A 24407-nucleotide genomic window follows, 5' to 3' on the forward strand; every position below is an offset into this window, starting at 1 on the left:
GACACAATCTCGGCCTGGAGACCACTGAACCCGACTACAAACTCTCCAGAGCCTCACAAGAACCCTCTTACCCTCTTCCTCTGGTCCATCCCAAAAAGGATAATGACACCAGATTTGTTTATAGAGGAGAGAGAGAGGGGGGGGGGGCATTGTGTTTAAAAAAATAACTTAGTTAGAAGTGTGCTTCAGGGGTTTTATTTTTGTTTGTGTGTGGGAGTGTGTGGGAGGGGTCAGATATCTGAACAACTAAAAATGTTAATGTAGAACCGTTTTTTTTTGGTCCCCAAAAAACAAACCTCATTCCTCAATCTCAGCAGGTTACTTTGAGTACCTGTTTACTGTGGACCAGTCGCTCAGACACAAACAGAGTTTCCTGTGTACCGGGCCTATGGCCTTATTAGGCCATAAAGGGGAAGTAGCACAAAGCAGACGTGATTAGCATGATTACATGCCTAACTCATCATGGTCCCCATCCAGTCCCCCCACCAACCCCCTTGCATGAAGTGGTGTCCTACTGCTTCTGCATTGGCTAATTATTCTCCACAGACTAAAAGGAGCTATTTTAAACTCCTGGAGCTCTGTTGGGCGGTGGGCTGGAACTGACTAACACACCAGCGGACGAAGAAAAAAACAAGAAATGCATAGTACTTGAGAAATAGAGTGAGTCACGCAGAATGGAACTAAATTAGTATGCATATGCATATGAGTAGCAGAAAAGGAGGAGGCCATAAAGAGTGTTTTTGCTCCGTTCCCTGGTCCCGTAGCCGGCTGCTCAGAGATAACAGGTCCCGACGGGGTTAGCCTTGGAGTTAGCTGCGCCCTGGCTTAATTAAGCTGTGTGAACTTCGACCTACAGTGATGCGCGGGGAGATGGAGAGAGCAAGGGTGAGAGGGAGTTCAAGATGGACAGAAAAAAAAAACGAATTAAAGAGAGAGACTGAAAGATGTAGAGAGTGTGGGTGTGGACATAGATAGTGAGGAAGAAACACAGACAGAGAGACAGAGAGAGAGAGAGAGAGAGCGAGAGAATAAGAGAGGGAGAGAGGGAGAGAGAGAGAAACAAGGTTATAGAAATGAAAAGGACAGACTGAAGGGGGGAACGAAGTGTACAAAAGGAGATCAAATACAGGGACACAGGGAGAGATTCAGATGGAGAGACTCAAACAAACACACACAAACAAACGCACGCAGACAACACACACACACTCACACAAACACACACACACACACACACCCACACACACAAACACACACACACACACACACACACACACTAAACACACACTAAACACACACGTAACATAGGACGGCAGGGAGCAAGGGAAGCTACTCAGGGAGACAATCGCACAGGGGCACAGGAAAATTGAGAGGCAGAGGCAGACTAAGGTATTGATGTGGATGGAGGGTTGTGTGTGTGTGTGTGTGTGTGTGTGTGTGTGTGTGTGTGGGTGTGTGTGTGTGTGTGTGTGTGTGTGGGTGTGTGTGTGTGTGTGTTTGTGTGTGTGTGTGTGTGTGTGTGTGTGTTTGTGTGTGATTGAGACAAGGGAGAAGGCTGCTGCTGATGACGCACTTGCTGCCCATTGTTGCCCGCCACTGACGTCCAAACAAACATGCAAATCACAGGGAACACTGGAGAGGGCCTGGACAGCCTGGGTGATATTCAGACCTTGACAAAACACACACACACACACACACACACACACACACACACCTTGACAAAACACACATGCAAACAAGCAGACAGAGAGAAGGGGCAGGGGGAGGGGAGGGGGGGGGATAAAGAACGAGAGGGGGAGCCAGGGCGGGAGAAAAAGAAACAATTTGTGGCAGTTCTCAGAAGAACAGACTATGGGAGTTAGATACGGACCCCCTGAAACATGGTCATACTTTCAAAATCCTATTTTGACTGTTTATCTTGGGAATATATTTGTGTTAACACTGAAGTAAGGGCTTCTGATGGATGCGCCTTGTGCCTTGCCCTTGTTAAAGGGTTTTGCATACAGCCCAATGAATGGCTTCCATTATGATCAGCGGCCTCTTTTGTAAGGCTTATAGAAGTTCAACCTAGACATCGCCTCCTTGACCTTGGTCCCTTTATTTCGAAGAAACCGTCTCCAACTCTACTCACTAATGTCGGCTCAATCAGTTTGTCTTCATTGGAAACAAATCCTGTGATCCTTTAAAGTTCAAGAGCTCTTTGAGTGTGCGACTGTACTGTATGGAAGGCTGAACTTCCTTTTTTGCCTTTTTGACATTTCCAAGATCTCTTTTGTTTTGTGTTGTAAGGGTGAGCGGGTTATCTCCGTCTCATTTGAGTGCGTGTGTGACACTCTGCAACCTCACTTAAGAACCCACTCAATCACCCGTGACACTCCTGCCTATGTGAGTGTGTGTGTGTGTGTGTGTGTGCGTCTGCCTATGTGAGTGTTGTACCTGCCTCGTTGCCAGGCCTGCAGACGCAGCATAGAGGTGAATCTGGGACACCGAGATGAGACTCGAGCCGAGCTCGCAGCTTGGCACATGCCCAGTACACACACACACACACACACACACACACACACACACACCCTTGTTCTCAGAGCCCATCCCCCTCATCATTGCACTAAAACTTAGGTAACATTTTCACACCTCCTTTTCATCCTGTTGCTACATTGAAAAACAAAAACAGGTTACATAATAGATAGTATGTGATATATGTTTGCAGTTATGTATGTGGATATATTTACAATTCGTATGAATTCACCATTTTCCTAGAATTGACTGAAATGACCTCTTTCTGAAATAATCTGAAAGTCTTTCTATTAACCAGTTACACAGACTTATTTCAGATATAATGTTTTAGTCAGAAAGACAGGTCTTCAGCAGATAGGAGAATGATCTCAGATATAATATTTTTGTCAGAAAGACAGGTCTTCAGCAGATAGGGTATATAGTGGGAGTTAGATGACAGAATGGGTTAAAATGGGACAGTTGGTGGCTGTGGTGTTCTGGTGTGCATATTGGCTGACAAGGTTGCTCTTGCCATTGTTGAGAATAGCAACAGGCCGTCGATGGCCAACACACAAAAATCCAAACGGATGATTTCAGCTTATAAGTGGAAATTGTGAAGTAAAACGACGAACTGAACACCATCTGGCGTACGAGGCGTTTAGACAGAATAGTGTGACAGAAAACAGGTCTCTGTCTGAGGACCGTGCTGAGAGCACACAGGAAGCCGGGAAGCCTTACATCCTGTGACAAATCTTCTCCATGATCCGCACGCCACGCTTTTACCTGGAATGCTCTTGAGAACAGGAATGTGTGTAAACTCTTCCCTGCAAACAGGGTGTGAGCTGAGAAGGCGATCGGTACACAGACAGTGGTGTGAGGGTGTGTGTGTGTGTGTGTGTGCGTGTGTGGGTGTGTGTGTGTGTTTGTCTGTGTGTGTGTAGTGAAACCCCAGAGGGGAAGTCACAGCCTGTACCAACAAGCCTGCCACTCACAGAGAAAGAGAAAAAAGAAGAGCGAGAGAGAGAGAGAGAGAGAGAGAGATACATGAACAGGAAAACAGAAAGGGTGGAGCAGGGTGTGGTGAAATCAGCCCAGACAGACAGAGAGCGGGGTAGGGTGGGCAGATAGAGCAGCTCCAACACCAACCGACGTCTAGAGGGGAGCACGTGGCTCCATCACACCCCTGCGACGTCACTCTGGGGCTCGATGGGCGACTCCCTGGGTTCTCACAGAGGAGGAGAGGTGTGGTGTCAACTGTCCCATACACAGAGAGCCTTATCGTGCTTACTGGGAATCTGATAACATCTACAGCTTCCAATAAACCCAGGCACTGCCCACAGTCTGAATGTCAGACTTAGCTTGGGATTCGAGCAGAACAGTTAATGAAATGTCAATGAAAATGTTGACAGAAAATGTTCGTTAATTAGCCTTTTTTCCCATGACTTAAATGCACACGACATGCATGAATCTTTGAAAACAAAGGGCCTTTCTAAAACCGGAGTCTCGCCACTCCCACTCCATCAGGAAGTGCTCCATCACTACCACCAGCATTATTTTGATGATTTTCCAACATCCCATTCATTCTCTCATAGATATTTTCTTTTAAAAAACAGAACTTGCTATGCTATGTAAAGTGCTAATGCACTGCATACAAATTTCACTCCCACATTCTATAACATCTGCCGCCACATACATAGGCTCAAATGTAAGTGCAGTCGGATTCTCTCAGCACCACAGATGTTTTTTCCTTCTGAATTCTCCTTCCCATCTTTCCTTGATCTCATGATGTTTTCCATCGAGGTCAAGGAATAGTGGTTAGGAAATGACATTGGACCAGTATTGGGAAATACAACATTTTGCAGTAGCTTGCTGGTAGTTCAACTATATTCATATTTGCGTAGTGATTCAAGTAGTTAAATTACATTTTTTTGTGTAGTTAACTACTGAAACTACAAACAATTTGGGTCCATAAAAGTGAAGGAACAATATTTTATTTTAAAGGAATACCATTTTTATTTTACCATTGCTTCTCTACTGTCACCGAACCCCCTTTGACCAGCCCCGCACCCTTTATCTTTCGTTCTGATCGCTGTGAAGGCAAGCCCAGGCACTGCATCCGTCAGGCAGCCACCATTGCACACTTGACCTTTGTGTCTTGCATATGCAAATGGTCAGGCATTGCTCCGTGCTCACACATTCATAACGCCATCATCGATAAACCTCCAGTATCTCAGCTTGAGGAAGAATCACCATAGCCATATGGTATAGAAAACCAAAGATGACGTTCCTTGCACCTCCTCATGAATAGTGGGGTATTTTATTTTTTTGATTTATGAATGACCTTTGAACCAGGAAGCACTTTTTTGTAATAAACTTAGTTGAGTCTTTATAAAGTTAATATTTGCCTGGCATGTTACTTTTTTTATGTTATATTTTGTTATAATTTCGTATCACATGTACATTGTCAATTTTATAGGTAAAAACTACTTTTTCGAAGTAGCTTTAGTTAACCAGACCAAAACTCTCCCTAGTTCAACTTCTTCCAGTGTGAAGTAATTGATAACTTGCAAAGCTATGCTTTTAAAGTCGTTTCCCCAACACCGCATAGGACGTGCATTTTTGACTATCCAACCGGAGCCTTGCTGTTGGAGGGTTTCATAACCTCCTTCCACTCCCCGCTAATTGGTTTTGGATGCCACTTAATATGGCGGATCCTCCACGCGAGGTGGTTTTTTGAAAGGCCCATACAACTCAGAGATGCTATAGTAAATTAGCTAACTGCACCATTTTTAATGACGCTAAGCTAATTGTGCTAGATATTCGTGTCACAACTAACTACATTGCACTGGACAACTACTGTATCCAGCCAGCATCACAATTTCCACCTGTGCTTGACAAGCCACCTCAGTAGAATTTCTTAAGAGTAGGCTATGTTTCCAATTAGCTAACTTACTGAAGCATAGGCTAGATGTGGGTGACTTATCTTCAGATGTCTTTTGAAGTTCTGGTGCTCTAACTAGCTAGTGCCCACATGGCTTTTCTCCCATAATTCCAGTGCATTCTGTTTTTCCATTAGTACAGTGATCAAACGTTAACACAAGGGGCATTATTAAGACACCTTTAATTTATTTGATAGATAATATGTTTTGGTTTCAGAAAATAAAGAATTTATTTTTGCCTGCATTGTGTCTTAATGGGACAACCAGACATTCCAAACATTTACTGCATTTCATTTTGTATTAAAATAGGCCTATAGCTGAAAGTAGATTAAAATACAGTGAATCTTTATTGCCTAAAACTAGACTAAAATATTTTGACTTTTTGTTGTCTGGATTTTCAAAAAACAGACTAAAATTAAAAGTGTTGAGTGTGACTAAATGTGACTAAAATTCATTTACATTTCATATAAATGACTAAGGCTATGACTACATTTTAAATGGCTGTCAAAATGAACACTGCAGCAGAATTTAATTAAATGTAAATCCAGCATTAAGTCAAGCCCCACTTCATATTAAGTGTCTATTAAGTATACTATTATATGAAGTGTCCTTGGCTACTCTGTACTTAATAACTTTATAAACTGAACACAACCACCGCTCACATAACTGCATGTTGTTACAAGGCTTTACAGAGGCTCTGAATGATTTAAAATGAACGGCGGAAACGATTGCATTTGCCTGATTAATATTCTATGCTCTAAACCCAACTACATATTATCATCACCATCTAAACTCAGACATCTGTTTGGACATCAACACATCCAGAGTTGTCCGCATACGGGCTTGGCCCTCATCTCACTTCACCTGTCCACGTGTAGACAGTTGTCTTTGCTGTGTAAATATTAGGGGCTGTGCTTCACTGTATTAAAGGCCTCCCCTCACACTGTGTCTAGCCAGATCTAATGATCGCTGTGGTCCCAGGGGATCTGCAGCGTAGGCTGCTGAAGGGTGTCAATTAAAACTAGGCGTAGTGTTCTTATTAAGACAACCAACTCTCTGGCCGCATCTGGGTTACGAGTGTAGCACCAGTTCCATGACTAGGTACCAGGCCCTTTTACTTAGTGGTCTAAGTAGGGAAGTGTCCCAGGTGAGGAGACACAGACTGTAAATATAAAGGTAAGCGTCTGGGTTATGACTCAGTGGGGGTTAGGTGCTCTATGAAGAAATAGGTCACAGTTGCTTTTGCACAAATGGAACATGGCTTATTTTGACTTATGTCCACAGCTACCACTTTTGTTGTTTAGAAGACAGATACAACTTCATCACTGAGCAATCTATCAGTATTGGTTACTCCTGCCTTTATATTAGAGGTCTACTTTGTAACTTTGATGCAAATATACAAAGCTTTGTTAGCATTCTCATGTTAGCACCAAGTCTTGATCATGAGTCAAACTGAGACAAAACGTTGTCATTATCATTTGCCATAAAAAAATATCGCCATCATTCATCACTTGATAAACCTGATTCTGTATGTAGCTAAAATTCCCGGTTTGAAGAGGAAGGAGATGAGACTAACAGTGGGAGAAGTGGAGATTAGAGGAGACTTAGAGAAAAATGTATCGGACAGTACAACAAGCTCAGTGGTGTCAAAGCAACCAGATGGGGACTTCTAGTGCAACAACACTAATAAGCAAATGATAAGAGAGCAGAGGAAACGGAAAGAGAGATCTTTTAACATTATTGAGCAAACCTCAACCGCAAAAGCTCAGAAGATGGCTATCTTGTTCTCTAGAACCTGGAAAGTGGAAACGCCTCTCTTTTTAAAATAGCCACGACCAGTGATTAAGCACCGTGTGCTGTAAATATTTTCTAAAGAGAAAAGAATCATAGTGAGCTTTCTTGCCCTTGTTGTGCAATTTACTCACACCCAATTCATCAACACGCTGCATCCAAAACAAACAGCCAATTACTAGGTGTGACAAATTCGACAACAGCTATGTTGCTTTGACAGCAAACCACTCTTATGGGAAATCGAGAGAGAAAGAGAGAGAGAGAGAGAGAGAGAGCCAAAGAAATTCTCAGTCTCCCTTCTATGTGTGTCATCTCCTCTGAGGAAAGAGGCAGACTGTGACATGCCCAGGCAGGCCTACCACCACCTCAGCTTTGAGGTAATGCTCCATGCGCACAGTGCAACCAAGGGCAACTGTGATGCAACGTGTGCCCTGTGAAGTAGACAGTCGGTGACAATGCCCTGCGAATGAGTGTAGAAGTGAGTGAGTGAGTGAATGAGTAAGCAAGTGAGCGAATAAGAACATGTGAGTAAGCCAGGGCGCTCGGGAGCACGGGTGTGTGTGAACGTGTACCAGACGAAGGCGGTTCTGTTTACATGTAGAGGAGTGCACCTGTAAAATGTGACGCTACTAACAGGTGTTGGTGGGGGGGGGGGAGGGGCATCAGTCATAATCTTTTGCAGTCTTTTCGTAATCTACGTTTTCAAATGATACTGCACTATGCTGTGGCGTGTATCATGGAGCCTTCACCGACCATTTTCTTAAGCCTCTCACTATTTTGTTGATAGAGAAATCATAAGTAGCCTATCTAGCATTGCTGACTTTTATTGGGGATGTCAATGTCTCACATTCATCCACAAGGACCAAATAAAGTGCAGAGCAGAAAGAGAATTGCAGAGAGTCTGCACTTGACAGTGTTCAGGATGAGAGCTCAAGCAAAAGTCCCTGAGTTCTTTTTTTATTCAGAACTGGAGAGGCATGTGTACACCTGCATTCTTTGACTCACTGTCTGTCTAAAGCTAGCAAGAGCTTTTCCTATCAAAGACATCACATACCCTTGTACATCAGAGACCCCATGCAAAACGCAACAGAAACTGATGAAGACTTTACTCAGGTCAGTTCTTTAAATAAATATTTTATTGTCAATGAAAATAAATACATTTTCTTAAAATAGGAATCAATAACATTTAAAAAAAAAAAAGAAGCTTTTTGTGGGAAAGAGTTTGCCTAAGAGATTACCCAACTCAAATGACGCCATGAACTCAATGACATTTAGAGGAACATGAACACTCATCGCCACCTGTGCAGGACTCAGTTCCATGAAGTTCAGAGCTAACGTAACTAGCGTCTGACTCTGACTCAGTTCCAATGAAGTTGACTCTGGCCTGGACATAGCGCAGAGCCATTCCTGACCCAGGCCGGATTAGTTCTAGGCTTGGCCAATCTTTGGAGAAACACACTGACTGCGATCGAATGGTCTTTTTTTTCTTGAGTGAAATGCCTAGTGTAAGTGCAGTCCGATTCTCTTAGCACCGTGGTTGTTTTTTTAAGTCCTTAAGAATTCTCCTTCACATCTTTCCTTGGACTCGTGACTTTTTCCATCAATGTCAAGGAAAAGTGGTAAGGAAAAGTCAGAGGAGGTCATTTTCTTGACTATTCGACCACAGCCATTCTGTTTCAGGCCTGCAGGCTGTGCAGTGTCCTTTAGCAGACCTTTTGAAGCTTACTGTGCAGGCATTGGTTCAGATGCTAAAGCTGATGCAAGCAAAGTTAGCGCTTCTTGCTCCTAACTCCCACCAGACTTTGTCACAGTAGGAGTCCATCCCTTCCCTTCATTTCAAAATGGCTGCCAAGCAAGGGTGCCCGTAAGTGTACTCATTGGCAAACAAAGCCGGACTGTTTTGAAATTTCAGTTGCTGCTTACAGTGCCAAAGGGAGTTCATTCTTCTTCCCTTAAGAGCTTCCTGATAGCGGTCATGAAAATGAAAGCTATCGGATTGTAAAAAACAGCTAGCTTTCCACAAATTATGCTCACTCACATCACTTTTATCAGCCTTAAACTTTAAAGCCCACTGACATCCATCCATCAGTCATTAGATACACCCCCTTTCTTTTGGGAACAAATACATTGAAATAACTTCTCAGAACATCAGAATTTGAACTTTTAAGTTACTTTCTTCAGACATGTCCCCCCCATTGAAGGAGCAATTGTTGAATCAATCATGTGTACTTATTGTGACAAAAGAAAACATAGCCACAACTCTTTGTGTAGAGTACAATACATAAGTCTGTAAGGTTACTCTCCATACAATTTCTCAGTGTTTGGTCGACTGTGTCATATAATAAAATAAAAGACAAAGAAAGGCAGCAAAAAAAAGTCACATGTGAAATTGATGGAAAACAGGAAAAAGGAGCAGCTGTCTGTTTCGCTCCTTTTTTCCGTTGAGTGTCATCTCTGCCTCTGTTGGTAATGTCCTGCCCGGCCTGGCTGTGTGACAGCCCTTAAGGGGTGGAGGTGGAGGATAGAGAAAGAGAGAGATAGTGAGACAGATAGATAGAGAGAAAGAAAGAGAGACGTGTCTATTAGAGAAAGAAAGGGGAAGGGAGTGAGAGAGAGACATGGAAATAGAAAGAATGACAGAAAAAAACAACAGAGTAAGAAGAGAGCGAGAGAGAGGAAAAGAGATTGCCAATACAGGACAGTGTTGAGCTCGGCAGCTCTGAAGGAACAGATTAACCCATAATGCTGCCGTGCTGTCCAACCCCTCCCCCTTCCTCTCCCCCCCCCGCCCCTCCACCTCCCTGCACAGCTCAGCACTGCGGCTCCGCCACAGGAAAGGACACATCTCCCTCTCCAACCTCCACCCGACCATTGGAAGGACAACATCTCCAGACTTCATTAGACATAAAAAAAAACAACAACACAGCAGAACACGTCCATTTTGTAATTACGCCTGGGCTACTGGGAAAAGTAGCGTGGACCTGACCTCAATTAAGACAAGCATGTGAGGAAATGTAATTTAAATCTAATCAGCAACAAACCTGCAGAGTAAGCTGGTAGACACACAATTAAAAAAATTAAATGAAACAGCTCCTGTGCAGGACTGGCAAGGTGTTGGACACGTGTAATGAAGTCAATGCTGCAGGTAGTGACTGCTGATCCCGGTGATAATTAAACCAGTTGAGGCTCTGGTTTCAGGCCAGTCCCCTGTCTAACTGGTGTGGACTGACTGTAACATTCCAACACGACCATGTGGCCACCTCAACGTTTTGTTTTCATGATGACATTTAAGCAGTAGTTTAAAACATGGTCATGGGTTGTAGAGGTGTGTGTGTGTGTACCTGCGTATGTTGGTGTGTGTTTTTAAGTGTGTGTCTGCCTTCTCCCAGAAAACCAGGCAACAACCAATGTTGCATGGGACTTTCGGAAACATGACCACAGCCAGTGTTCTTTGAGGTCTGACACACCAGTTCCTGGGTTGTGTTGATGGAGAAAGAGAGAGCGGCGCCAGTTACAGTACGCTACTAAAACCTGAAGAATGTTGGTCTGCCAGTTGGTCGTGATATAATGTCTCAGGTTTGTGTGACCCATTAGAACTCCATTGCACTCTAATGAACTGGCAGGGCTAATGAACAATTTGTGGAAAACAGTGGAGTGCTAACCAATGACAACCTTTGCAAGACAGTCACGATTACTTAAAATGCTGAAATGCTGTACTTCTAAGGCATGCTTATAGACACATTAAAAGAAAATGTTAGTTCCTCTTTCCTTCAAAGTTTCAGAGCTTGCCTGTCTTTCGATTGCAGAGCACAGGCGAGTTTCTGACTTACAGTGGAAATCACAATGCTATGTCTTTAAGGCAATTCTACAGCTTCGGCTAGACCTGTTCAGAGCTTATACTTCTATACGCAAGGATGAGAGGATGGGGCTTCCGAGGAGCTTCACTAAAGGAGAGGCCCTTCAAAGCATCAAGACAGAGCCCAGAATGGGTATACAGTATCACACTATAGCGCCAGTGAATTGATTTGGTTTAATTCAGTTACCAGTCGAAGAGAAGAAAAAAAAAACATGAACATTTGATATATTGCATTGAGCTGAATGCTTTATGTGTTTTTTTATTTTATCTCTAACCTCTTTCTTTTTTTAACTTAAAATAGAACGTGTCATTTCGGAATCACCTTTAAAGTCATACTAGAGAGATAAAAACAATGACCATATAAACAGTGTATCACTTTCCCCATCTCACGTGACACCAATACAGCTAAATCCCATACACACACACACACACACACACTAGCAAACCAAGCCAGGCCAGGCCCGAACCAGGGCCAAGAACAGGTTTAAACAAATGGGAGGCATGGTCAAACTCACTTATTGAAGTGCCTGCCTTCAATTCACTACCCCAATACACATACCCATTCATTGTCACAAAGTGTCCACTATTTGGTGGGAGTCATAAATAAATAAATGTCTAAATGCCGTAGAATCTACTAGTCCAGGGGAGGGGGGAGGGGGGGGGGGGGGCAGAGGCAGCCAGGCAAGTGTCTTTTTGCATTGTTCTTGGCAGCCTCTTCACTCCATGATAAGAGAGAGTCTACATTCATTCGTGTGGAGATCAGGCAACTGTGCCGACCCACCCCAGGGGCTGGGCACCGTGGGGCAGGTGGGGCAAATGGGGACAAGGCAGGGCTGGCCACCTCACGATCCAGTGCCTGGGACTGAGACCAGCTCAGCCGAGGACCCCATAGTGAGGAGAGGCAGTCCCGAAGGGCAGATTCAAAGACAAAGGCCTTCTCCTCCATTTGTTTTGTTTGAGCTCTCTCGAAAAACAAAAGATCATGGACACACACACACATGCACATTTAAACAAGGTGGTGTGTGTGGTGCAACATGTCTACACCACACAGGCCCCGGAGAGAGGCAACAGCATCCTCCTCTAGTTGTGCTGTGGTGGTGGTGTTGTTGTTGCCGTGGTGACCAGGCCCCCTTCAAAAAGGACAACAAAAAAAAAAAAACAACAAAAGCAACAGAAACCAGGATGATCGTCACCTGCTAGACAGCCCCAGATTAGCTCAACAGCTGACAGTGCTGGGCTGTTGCTTGCACACAAAGTCCGAGAAGAAGTCAAACTCATTCTGTCCCAGATAGAGCTCGGGCAGCTCCTGCACGCGGTCCAGTCCCAGCTCCATGACCAGCGACGTCAGAACCTCCTCGTCGATCAGGTCCGTGTCCATGACGTTCAGGCCTAGCGCCGGACCCGCCATGTGCTGCATGCTGGCCAGCTGGGCCGGGCCCATGCGGTACTGGGCCCCATTGACGCTCATGTGGTTCCCATTCATGGGACCCAGCGGGTGCCCGTGGTACTGGTTGTTGAGCTTTTGGAGGTGCATGCTGGCCATCAGCTGCTGGGAAGGAGTCATGTACTGCTGGGGATGCTGGCTCTGTGGGTGCACGTGATGGTGTTGCTGGTGCTGCTGCTGCTGCTGCTGATGCTGTTGCTGCTGCTGCATCTGAGGGTGCTGACTCTGCCCGGCATACATCATGCCAGGGTTCTGCATCGGGTGGTGGTGCCCACCTCCCATGGGTCCGCCGTTCATCTGTCCGTTCATCTGTCCGCCGACCATGCCAGGCTGGGGACGCATGCCCACGTCCATGGAGCCCTGTGGGGGGCGGCCGTAGTGCATCACCTGGCCGTTAGGGAGGCTCCGTAGGCCGGAGGGGGGTCCGTGCTGGGGGGCGCCGTTCATGCCCATCCGGTAGCCATGAAGGCCACCTGCCGATCCGTGGGTCATGGGCATCATCATGTGGTCAGCCATGGCTTCTCTAAAATATCTGCAGGACACAAGACCCAGGAGGTCAGTTCATGCTCAGCTTACTAAACATACTTTGACTTCAATCCTCTATTGGACAGAGGTCATTTTAGTGTCTTTATATGATTCAATACAATTTCTATAAAGTGTAATTTAATTTGTATTTGAATTTTGTTCCTACAAAACCAATTTTGTGTCAGGCCTACAGAATGCAAACAGCACTGGAGGAGCTTAATGGATACCTGCGAAAGAAGCACAGGTACCAAATCCTTCTGCAAATAAGACATTGCGGGGCTTAAAACTGCACCAAGCCCCAGGTGCAACAAAACAAATACCAGTAAGATACTAGGCTAACAGCTCTTCAAATAAACACGTGTGCCATACATAATTATGTAACGAACTGAAGTATCGTTTCCTTTCTTTTAACAAATTGTTTTGAAATCTTAACTGTCTATATTGTCCAGATAGGTATGGAGACAGACGTTTTGAAACATGGAGCAACCTAGTAAAAGCAAAGCGCCAGTCTGCTCATTGAGATGCCAATCGACTAATTGAGATGAATTATTTCAGAGAAACGACCACACAGCATCGCCAGTGCCAATTCGATCATTCGCCTGTTGGTAAGGCATCGTGGGAAAAATGTTAGCTTGTCGCCCATTGCCAGAAGGACGCACAAGGGCGCTGACTGCATTTCAATTCAACGTTAATAATAAATACGGCACCCAACGAGACAATAAGGACGATCCAGTTGAGGATGTGATCAGCCCGTGAGGTAAAGGAGTGGAATTCTTTTCCAACATATTTTACCAAGGTCATAGCCTGGGTTGTGATCTAAGGAGGCTTTTCTCAGACATACACCTACTCACGCTAATTATATCTTTGTTCAGTCCAGGAGGGGTTTTAAAGCATATACGCTACCAACACAAGTTTAGACGGCAATGGCATTATACTCATTCCAGCTTTGACGTTGGTGAACTGAGGCGACATGGACTTTCGTTTATAAGAATTGCTGACGACTGGAAATGGTCAAGGCGTAATTCACACCCCTCCCCTACCACGTACAAAAACAAAGAATGTCAGGTTTCTTTCTTCCCTTTTCCCCGAAGACCAACTCGCCAGTGCCCCTGGTGATGTTTCAGCATAAAATGCACCGTGAACTGTGAGAGTGAACAAGCGCATAATCGCCATTCTTAAAAAAAACAGCTCCAAATAACGCCAAATACACACCTTAATACCCTAACATTACAATCGGCACGAAGAGTTATCCAGTATTATGGTTACAACATAACTCTCGTCACTTTAGAATGTAACCATTATTCTAGTCACATTATACTGGTTACTTTAACTGACTCGCAAGTGACAATATTGCGACAGTGTGAATGATGACATAATTTAGAGGTTTTATACACAGACACACACTATACTGTTAATGTTGCAGTAACAACATATGTATGCACAAATGTGTACGTTATTAGATAGTCCACCATTCAATAATGGCCTCTACAATAAAACACAGCAAACGTTATTAAGTCAGTAGGACTTTAGAGACCTTATCAAATACTCATGATCGAACTCAACAATGCACGGAAGGTATACGGCCAATTGTTGATAAACTGCATCTGCATTGGAACATTAATCCCCCAAATACTTTTCGTATCAATTAACAAAATACATACCAGAGAATGCTCGTATTCCTAGGGTAAGTTGATAGACTTTTTTCCAAGGCCGTGGATTCTCTGAGTTACGGAATAAATAAAAAGTCTTCTGCTCGTATTCCAAGGAATTTACCTACACTCTCTGAAGCGTCAACCTTCTGCTTCAGCCCCTGACACCGGAGATTGTTTTTTGGGTCAACCCAAGGATTATATACATCTACAGAACAGCCAGAGACAGCCCGGGAGAGGTGGAGCTACCGTGCTCTTCCTATCCTTTGTTGCGATTGGTCCGTCCTTTAATCACTGTGCAAAGAAAACGCAGCGTCTCTGAATGTTTCTGTGAGCGACAGTGGCCAATTCCTCACATGCTATTAGTTTTTATGTGCGCTTTCACCCCCGCTAACGTCGACTTTGGATGAAACTCGTGGCTTTGTCACTCTCAAAGGCGGACATGTTCTGGAAACTGTTGCCAAGAACTGCACTTCACATGAATAATTTGTCAGAGTTTGGCAGAATGCCTCGTCCATTTTCTTCAAAGACAAGTGTCTTCACATTTTCCATTTTTGAGTTTTCAAACATTTACGCCTGTTGACATTTTTATCCACGCTGTCCATCCCAAGATTTGAAACCACTATTAGCATACTTTACGTAATATAAAAGACTGTCACGCTGACACCAATGTCACTATTTTAAAATGGAGACCATTCGTATGCTAATCCAAAAATACTTGTCACATTCTGCTTAAAAACACCATGTGCCAAATTGTTTCAATTACAGACTCACTGTAATGGTCTGATGTTTTATTTTTAAAACAAGGCTCCTGGCTCCTGCGTTTCATGCAAATGCCTTGTTTACCATTTTAAAGAGTCTAACAGGCTGGTGATACATATGCATGTGAGTGAGAGAGAGAGAGAGAGAGAGAGAGAGAGAGAGATTGGCAGAAGGGGGGGTAGGGCATCAGTGAGTGAGAGAAGGCCCATCAATGAGAAGCATGTGCTAGTGACATGCAAGCAGTGAGACTGAAACAGCAGAACTGCTCGTCCAGTCAGCCTGTCTGTCTGTCTGCCTGTCTGTCTGCCTGCTTACCCGTGCAACCGCACACAGTGCACAGCCACCACGGCTCATAGCTGGACAGGGGGAGTTAATGCAACTCTATTGGCAGGGGCCAAACATTTTCTGTTTGCTCAAACACTCCTTTGTGATAAGGAATGTGCTCTCTCTCTCTCTCTCTCTCTCTCTCTCCCTCTCCCACTGCCTCTCTCCCTCCCTCCCTCTCTCTCTGTCTCTTTCTCTCCTAGTATCTCTCTCCCTCCCTCCCTCTCTCTCCCTTTCTCTCTCTCTCTCTTTCTGTTACCATGCCCCCGTGCTCAAGAGGCCATTGTGCTCTGTTCGGACTGGAAACAGAGTGAGTGTATGGCCTAACTGGGGCCTGTGTGTGACACAAGACACAAGACTCCTCTGAGGGAGGCCGTTTGTTCCCCTTCTCGCTGGACAATAATAACCCCCACTCCCGCTGAGGAACCTCACAGCCGGGCTATATTTGTGCTTCCCCAGTCCTTTTTGCAGGCGTTAGTCATTTCAACTCATGCCTTGGCTATTTCTGGTGTGCTTGAGTTTGTCTTGTTTGTTTACTCATAATTTCTGTCAACATCTTGTAATGGTGTTCTACTGTTATCAGATGGTGTCTAAAGTTTTGTTCCGGTTTGGCAAAAAATTGATTGTTGTTTTGTCAGAAACTTAATCCTTTTTTTTTATTCTTGCAGGGATAGTGTCCAGGTGAAAGTTTCTGGTCTTTATTCCCTAATGGTTTATCAAAGTGTGTCGGTGTGGATTTGTATGCGATTGAACCAGGACTCGGGATAAAATTAGCTTTTTTCAATTTCGCTCAGCCTTTGCCTCTGAGGATACTGGAAGATAAATTTGGCCCACATAGCCGCAGTAGGTGGAGTATGTCTTCCCATTCAGTGTCCCACGAGTGGTTTAAGAAACAAAATAAAGTGTGAGTTAAATAACTAAATATTTGATTAGTGATTTGTAAAAAAAAATATTGAGCTTTGTTAACTTGTAATTAAAAAAAAAAAACTCTCTCCCCTTCTCTTTCCCTTCCCCCCCTGGTTCTCTTCCAGCCTGTTTGTTTCACTCTCCCTCCCCCATGTTTCTCTCTCTCCCTCTCTCTCTCTCTCTCTGCCTCTCTCTCTCTCTTGCTTTCTTCCCTCATATAATGTATATGTCTGGGTTTTTACCACATCTGCTGGTTTTGATGACTTCATCCTGCCGATCGCCTGTAGCCCTCTCTATCTCCCCTAACACACCCACACCATGTTCTCTGTTACAGACAGATCTCCTCTCTCACACAACAATGAGAGTTCAGGCCACTGCTCCACCATGATGAAGTCAGTTCAGCCAAACCAGTTATGACCAACACAAATAAAGTAGCACGCGTACGGCAAATAACACTGTACTGATTCTAGTGTACTCGTTCTTCTAGTATGGGTAAACAGGAAATAGATTCACCAAAAAGGTCACAGGTTTAACTAACCATTCAAGTCCAATAACATTGCATCCATGTCCTTATAGGCAATGGTAGGGAAGGGTAGCCCATTCATGTTTTCAAATCCTATCTGTATGCATGTTTGTGTGTGTGTGTGTTGTTGACGCGACATTCTATTAAACTGAATCACATGGGTGTTTTCACAGCTGTTTGCTTGTGTGTGTTTACATTCTGTCCGGCACGCACTCCCCCTGCCCTGCGCTGCTTCTGCTGTGGGTCCTTAGTCACCGACGCCCACTCTTTCTCTAGACACTCGCACTGGACGTCAGTCCTGTAGCCGTAGATAGGAGTGAGGTAATCGGTTAGAGTTAGTGAGTCAGTCAGTGTGTGTGTGTGAGTGGAAACATGAGCGAGCGAGTCTCTACGAGTGGTGTGCTTCTGTGTGTGTGATCATGTGTATTTCTGAGTGTCTGTGCGTGCTTCTTTGTGATGATGTGTGTGTGTCCATGTTTTTTGAATATGTGTGTGTGAGGGTGTGTGTGTGTGTGTGCATATTTTGTGAATGTGTGTGCATATTTTGTGATTGCGTGTATGTTTTGAATGAGTGTATTTGTGCGTGTGCATGTTTTGTGAATGTGTGTGTGAGTGCATGGGTTGTGAATGTGTGTGTGTGTGTGTGTGTGCCCTCGAGTGTGTATTTGCTCATGCTAACAGGTCAGTCAGTACTCTGTGTTGCGTGTCTGGCTACCTGTGCATTGTCTGCTCCACACAAAGGCCTTCTCAGCCACCTCAGCCCCCACCCCCTGAGTGTGTATTAGGGAAGGGACACACAAACTCACTCACCTGTTACTCAGGGTAACAGGGATAAGTGTGTGTGTGTGTGTGTGTGTGTTTTCTTCACTATCTAATTGTGTGTCTATTGCAATGCATTGCAGGGAAGGGAAGCATGCTCTCTGAGGAAACATGCTGCTGTTTCAGACTTTGACACTGCAGATTTTCTTTCTGTTTCTGTTCTTGTGTGTGTGTGTGGCTGTGTGTCTCTTTTAGTATATGTTTGTGTATGAGTTGAGTATATGAGCAAGCGCTCTTATTATAAGTGTTTACCATGGCCACGTGTGTGTTTATAGCATGTGTGCCTCTGCACATGGCTTCTTGAGCCTTAGTGATAGTATCTGTATCTCAGTATTATTTGTTTAATTTGCACGTATGCATGTGTGTGTTTCTACCGCCTGTGTGTTTTCTGCCGGGGGGAGGGCGGTCGGCGCTGGATTCCTGCGTCTCTGAGTGTGAAGACTGTGTCTTGCCTGAGTGCCTCCATTTGGTGGTCATTAACCTCCCTTTCTCTCTCTCTCTCCCTCTCTTTCACAGTCTCTCTCTCCCTCGCTCTCTCCTCTACCAGGCCAACCTACAAAGTGCAGGCTCTGACTGGCTGCAACTAGAGTGTCGACCGTGAAAAAAATATAGGGAAAAAAAACGAGTGTCGTTCTTACTGGCTCATTAACCTAAGGGAAAGGGGGAGGGGGGTTGGGGGGGGAGATGTTAGGGAGGACAAGAAAGGAGGACAACGACAATAAACAACACGTTGTAAAAAATGTTGTTTGGTTATGCACTTATAGTTGAGATAAATATCTGTTGTTGTTTTTTTTTCACTTGCCTGATCAGTTTTCAATTGATGTTTATACTTGTTAGGATAATAATGGGTCTAACATTGAGGACACAGAGTGCCCCCCCCCCCCCCCCCCCCCCCCCACAAACTCACACTCACAGACACACAAACATGCACACTCTTCAAAAGTGTTATACTAAATACCACAATTTAGTGTGGAAAATGTTAAAACAGCAGTGTTGGCAAAACACGGAAGCTTATGGATAACCTTTATCAAGATACACAAGAATGTAGCGGCTTATGACTTAGCTTTTGATGATCAGTCAGCCAGTGATAACATGGGCTGACTAACTGCTAAGTGCTTCATCTCACCATTTGCAGTGACTGAACCCATTACCTTTCACAGCTGAGAGTGATCTCATAATGACAAACAAATACTAGGTACTGAGATTGCTAATTATCTGCTACCTTGGTTGACCGTGTGACTGGCTCATTGACATGTAAGCTTGTTATTGTGCTAGTTTGTCCTACATTTCACCATAGGTTTGTATTCTCGATATAATTCTACTCTATATGGTTTGGTTTAGTAGTAGTTTGTTGATAGGCATAACATGCTAGCCTCAGGAAAGAGTTACTGGATCTATTCATTTTCTCTGGACCGTCTATTGGTCACAGTTGTTCATTTGTCTGAGACTTTGTGTGAAGCTAATGAGAAGTGATTGTGTATTGTCATACTATCTTTCCTGGTTAATTCTCTAGTAGGAAGGTCATTCATTCAGTAGTTGGTGTTACTGGGAGTGTCTGGTATGAAACAGTGGTGAGACAAGGTATGCACCAATATTTGCATAAGCTGCCACCACCCCCCATTATTGAAGAGGAACATCAGTCGGCAATTGTGGCCAACCCGGCCCTACCCCTTCAATAAACTTCCAGTCCCCCTGCCCCCAAGGTCTCACACTCTTAGCATGCAAATGTGTGTCTACATCTGTTAGCATGCATTAGCTTCTGGTTAATGGCAATACTTTTGTGTAGTTAGCATGCTGGTTTTAGACCAAAGTCATTGCTGCTGCTTTATGTAACAATGAATGCATGCCTGTCCCGAGAATACATTCATTCAATCCCTCCTCTGCAATTGAATAATTCAGCATGACTTAGCAAGACATCTACTCATCAGATAGCAATAGTCTTATGGACTGATATGATTGATTGATAACAATATATATATATAACAATATGCAGGAATGTACCAGTGTTTTTATAGGTACCTAGTTTGGGTATCAATTTCATATTCATTTTGATGGTATATGGTCAAGTGAAGGACAGAAACACACCGGCTGTTACCACTAACCACCCAGGCTATGTATTTCTGTGGTCCGGGATGGAAAACTTTCAGAGCACAACGTAGCCAACCATATCACCAAGAAACCAGTTTGCATTCTAGCAGGTTTTTTTTATCAGCGCCAAGTTGCCAACTATGCTGTTGTTGGTGTTTGCAAGGTTTTTTGCATGCCTTTTTATGTGGTTAGCTGGTATGTTTTAAATCAAAACCCCTTACTGCAACTTTAAAAGTCATTGCCCAATGCCATAAGTCCGTGCCATAGCCTGACAATATCCATAGCTTCAGTCCCTTTCCTGCTGCAGAATAATTTATCATGACATGATATCTTTTCGTCAGATGGGGAAAAAGCACAAACAAGAGACAGATTTGTGCCAAAGTGAGCCACTGTGGAGAAAAATAAAAGCCTCTTTGGCATCTTCTGAGCAGATCTTGCGAGGCTTCCTCTCAGTGGTCCAGATGGTTAGTCATTTTGCCAAAGGGGCCGCGCTGGCCTGACAGAGCTCAGCTCTCTTTACAGTTGACAAGAATTAGTCAGCCTCCACTGACAGTGGCGCTCTCTGGGCCCATTTCTTCTCTGAGGTAGTGTCTTCACGCCAGGCAGGAGACGTCCTCCCGTGGGACAAGTGTTGGGGCTGACCTTGCAGTGTGTCTGTGATGATCTGAGCTATTGATAGCATTCGTGGAATGTGGTTTCTCCACCCAATTATTTGTTCACTAACTCACTCCCTGTGCCTCCCTCTCTCTCTCTCTCTCTCGTGTTCTTCCTTCCTCTCCATTCCTCCCTTTTTGCTCTCTTTTCTTTATCTTACTTTTTTTCTCTCTCTTTTCCATATACATGTGAGATCTCCTTCCATCACTGGTTAGCATTCCTAAACAAGTTTTTATGTCACTCTGGAACAGAATTATAGGTAGGGTGATACCGGAGAAAGATTGTTGATATTTGAACTCAACAGCCACACAAATACACATCTTCCTTCAGTGCTCCTTCAGAAGACACAGAACGGACAGCTAGTGGACCGTGAGGAGATATTCCACAAAAAGTGTATTGGATTAGAATCGCTTTACCTATAACTTATAACTCACACCTGCATCAGGTGGGGACCAGAGTTGTTCCAGAATGAACCTCTGGAGTACTGTATGTGGCTGAAAATGGAGATCCCTGCGGCTGGGAAGTCTCTCTGTTTTTAGGTCAGGGAGTGTAGCACTCTGGGTTGTGGTGGTGGGGGGTGGAGGTGCTGCTGCTGCTCTCTATAATGGTCACGACTGCTGCCCATATGTCTTCAAGGAGAGAAGAGCACCAAATGGTTTGGCTAACCTCAAGCACAGAAAATGCTGCAGTGAGTAAGGAACCTTTGAAAGGGGCCTACACAGCTAATGCCCCATTTAAACTGAACTCTTGACCTAAGTTACATTGAACTCATACAAAGAGATGACCCAGGTCAAGAGTACGGTCTAACCCTTGGTTAACCAGGATAGCCTGGTGTACAAGGGCCAGGCAGGTAACTAACTGAACGCAGCAATGGGGATGGTATTCTTAAAAAGGGACTAAGACAACGGATGTCCCATTTAAACCAAACTTGATCTGGTTTTAAATGATGTGTGAATGCTGGGATGAAAGGACAACCCAGGTCAAGAATAGGGTCTGATTCTTAGTTAGCTTTGAGTGTATGGGTCAAGCAAGTAACTGCCTGAATGCTGCAGTGTCAAGAAATTATTAGCTTGTGAGAAAGTGTCGTATTTGTGTCTCACTAAATCTGTCGTACTCACAGTACTGTCCAACTTCTATCTGTGGACATGTTGCTACGGTGTTTGTATGCACAAAACACTGCGTAATGCGTTGTTATCAACTGGTGTTGCTGACAATAATCAACAACTGGTACTGCTAACAATTGTCAACAATGGTTGGTGTTCTGACTTGTTGTACTGGATCGTGGTCAACCCGGGTGACCTCTGAGGTAAATGGAAGACAGCATCACTCCCTGTTTAAACCAAGCTCTTGACCTTGGTTAAAGCACTGGTATAAAAGGACGATCTGGGTCAAGAATAGCCATCCTTGGTTGCTGGGTGTAGGGTCAAGCAGGTATTTTACTGAATGCAGCATAGTTGTAAGGTGTCCTTGAAAAGGTCCTATGCAGGTAATGTGTAGTAACAGAGGTGTGAATACTGGACTGAAGGGATTATCCAGGTCAGTAATGCTTACTGCTGGCTTAATGCTTAACCTAGGTAGCTGAGTATAAAATGGTTAAGCAGGTAACCAACTGAATGCTGCACTGGGTAAGGTACCTTTGAAAAGGACCTAGACTGCTACCGGCCCATTTAAATAAGAGTACTTAACTAAACAGAGGTGTGAACACTGTAATGAAGGGAGGATCCAGGTCAGGAATGGTTAACCTGGGTAGCTTTGTAAAAAAGGGTAAATCAGGAAACTGATTGGCTGAGGGGTGATAGTGTAGGTGGATGAAAGCAAAACAAATGTGTCAACAGGTAATATTGAAGAAAAATGATACTAAAGGAAATAGTGAAGTGAAGTAATAAAAGTCAGTATTTACTAACTCGAAACTATATTCAAATGTGTCAGTGAAGACCACGAATACCTGCAGACTAACCTCAACCAATACTCAGAAAACCAGAAGGAGAAATGCAAACAACACCAGGACTAGCACCAGGGTAGTTTTGCGACTCTCAGCTACACTTGTGTAACGATTAGGGAAATGGATGCCCCATGCAGGCAAACGATGGTGTCAGGCAGCCATTGCTACTTTTCCCCCAGAATAATATTTATTTGGAAACGACTGATCAACAATGGTGAATGTAGCTCACCCATCAGTACTACAGGCAGGAGAGTAATAGCTCTTATAGTAATGGTCCTATTTGAAGAATAAACACTGTTCATGGACCAGTAGAGTTTTTGTTGTAAATGGCCTGGGACCTGGGAATTACATGGGTCAACGATTTAGCGCAAATGGACCCCATCATGGGTGTAGAGGATATATAACGTGCACAATGTTGTCATAACTGTTGCACGAGTTTTCATAGCAGGCATTCTTACGTGACATAACTCCTGTACAATCATGCATGAACGTTACGTAGATATGTATGTTCGGTTTTTTGTTTTGTTTGAGAGGACAGTTCTGGAGAGCTCCTAAAGTCCGAAGTGCCTCCCTTTAAGATCCTTGAAGGAGAACGAGAGGAGCTTCAAGTTCCTGTGAAAATAGAGTGAAAACGCCATGCTGATTTGGTGCTGTCTGCGCTGTAAACAGAGCAGAGGCACAAAGTCCTTCTTCCTGTGCAGAAACGATTGTGCTTTGTCAGTCCTCTTGATTGCTTTGTTTTTTGTTTTTTTGTTTTTTTCCTGTGTGTGTTTGTGTTTGTGTGTGTGTGTGTGTGTGTATATGTGTGTGTGTGTGTGTGTGTGTGTGTGCGTGCATAAGGGGGGGTGCACATGTTTTTCTTTCTATCTCTTCCTCCTCGGTAGGTCTCAGCTGTTCGTGGTATCCTGCAGGTTGGTCACATGTTCTCACACAGTCGTCAGTCAGACACGACTCGTCTGTCGACTGCAGTTCACCTTAAGTCAAGAGAACCCAGCAGCGGATCCAGACCAGATCTGGCTCTGGCCCGGCCCAAGTCCGGACGGGGATCGGCAAGGAGAGCAGGCAAAGTGAAAGAGAGAGAGAGAGAGAGCGCGAGAGAGAAAGAGAGAGAGAGAGAGAGACTGAGTACACAGGCTGGCAGACAGACAGGCAGGCTGCTTCAGGGCACGTGCACACAGTCCATGTTGCCGCTCGGGTCAGATGGAGAGATAGAGGGAAAAAGAGGGAGAGAGAGGGAGACACGTGAGAGGGGGCGAACTGATGATAGAGAAGGAGAGATGGAGGAGAGCAGCCCCTCTGCTGCAGTGAGAAACACACCGTGACACTGAACATGTTAGAGTAGAGAGAAAGACAAGAGAGGGGGAGAGAAAAACAGAGGGAGAGAGAGAGAGAGCGATAAACCTGAATTTACAGTAAGAATGAGAGAAGGCGCTGTGTGTTAATACCCTGTAAACATATCAAGGAGGGCTTCTGTGTGTGTGTGTGTGTGTGTATTACTGGCAAGGAGCCGGATGTGTGATCTGTGGTGAAGTGTGTACTGAAAACACATGCATGGACACACTTACACATACACACTCTCACACACACTCTCTCACATACACACACACATACAAATATATAAACAGAGCCACTGATGCACTTGCAGAGTGAGCACACCTGCTTTGTTTTGACCCCCCTTCCTCTGTCTCTCACTCA

At 44.4% G+C, this 24407-nt stretch overlaps 1 protein-coding gene across 3 annotated transcripts; it reads right to left on the reverse strand.

Moving 5' to 3' along the window:
- Positions 1 to 1679: 1679 nt before the first annotated feature.
- Positions 1680 to 15061, reverse strand: cited4a (Cbp/p300-interacting transactivator, with Glu/Asp-rich carboxy-terminal domain, 4a). Of its 3 annotated transcripts, XR_004165804.2 has the most exons (3): positions 14707 to 15061; positions 11495 to 13052; positions 1680 to 1711 (listed from the first exon to the last, which is right to left on the reverse strand). XR_004165804.2 is itself a non-coding variant. In XM_012831498.3 (2 exons), exon 2 carries the CDS (start codon positions 13034 to 13036, stop codon positions 12293 to 12295), a length of 744 nt encoding a protein of 247 aa, XP_012686952.1. In that variant the 5' UTR covers positions 13037 to 13052; positions 14707 to 15061; the 3' UTR covers positions 11237 to 12292. The 3 variants fall into 3 exon arrangements, 2 of the variants coding, with proteins under 2 accessions (XP_012686952.1, XP_042566522.1); XM_012831498.3 differs by lacking the exon at positions 1680 to 1711 and having other exon boundaries at positions 11237 to 13052; XM_042710588.1 differs by lacking the exons at positions 1680 to 1711; positions 14707 to 15061 and adding an exon at positions 13897 to 14695 and having other exon boundaries at positions 11237 to 13052.
- Positions 15062 to 24407: the final 9346 nt, after the last annotated feature.

This window comes from Clupea harengus, chromosome 19, assembly GCF_900700415.2.
Source record: "Clupea harengus chromosome 19, Ch_v2.0.2, whole genome shotgun sequence".
In the NCBI taxonomy this organism is placed as follows: Eukaryota; Metazoa; Chordata; class Actinopteri; order Clupeiformes; family Clupeidae; genus Clupea; species Clupea harengus.

Bases quoted from the DNA above. Each gene is read 5' to 3' on its own strand.
- cited4a (XM_012831498.3), bottom strand. From the start codon at position 13,036: ATGGCTGACCACATGATGATGCCCATGACCCACGGATCGGCAGGTGGC.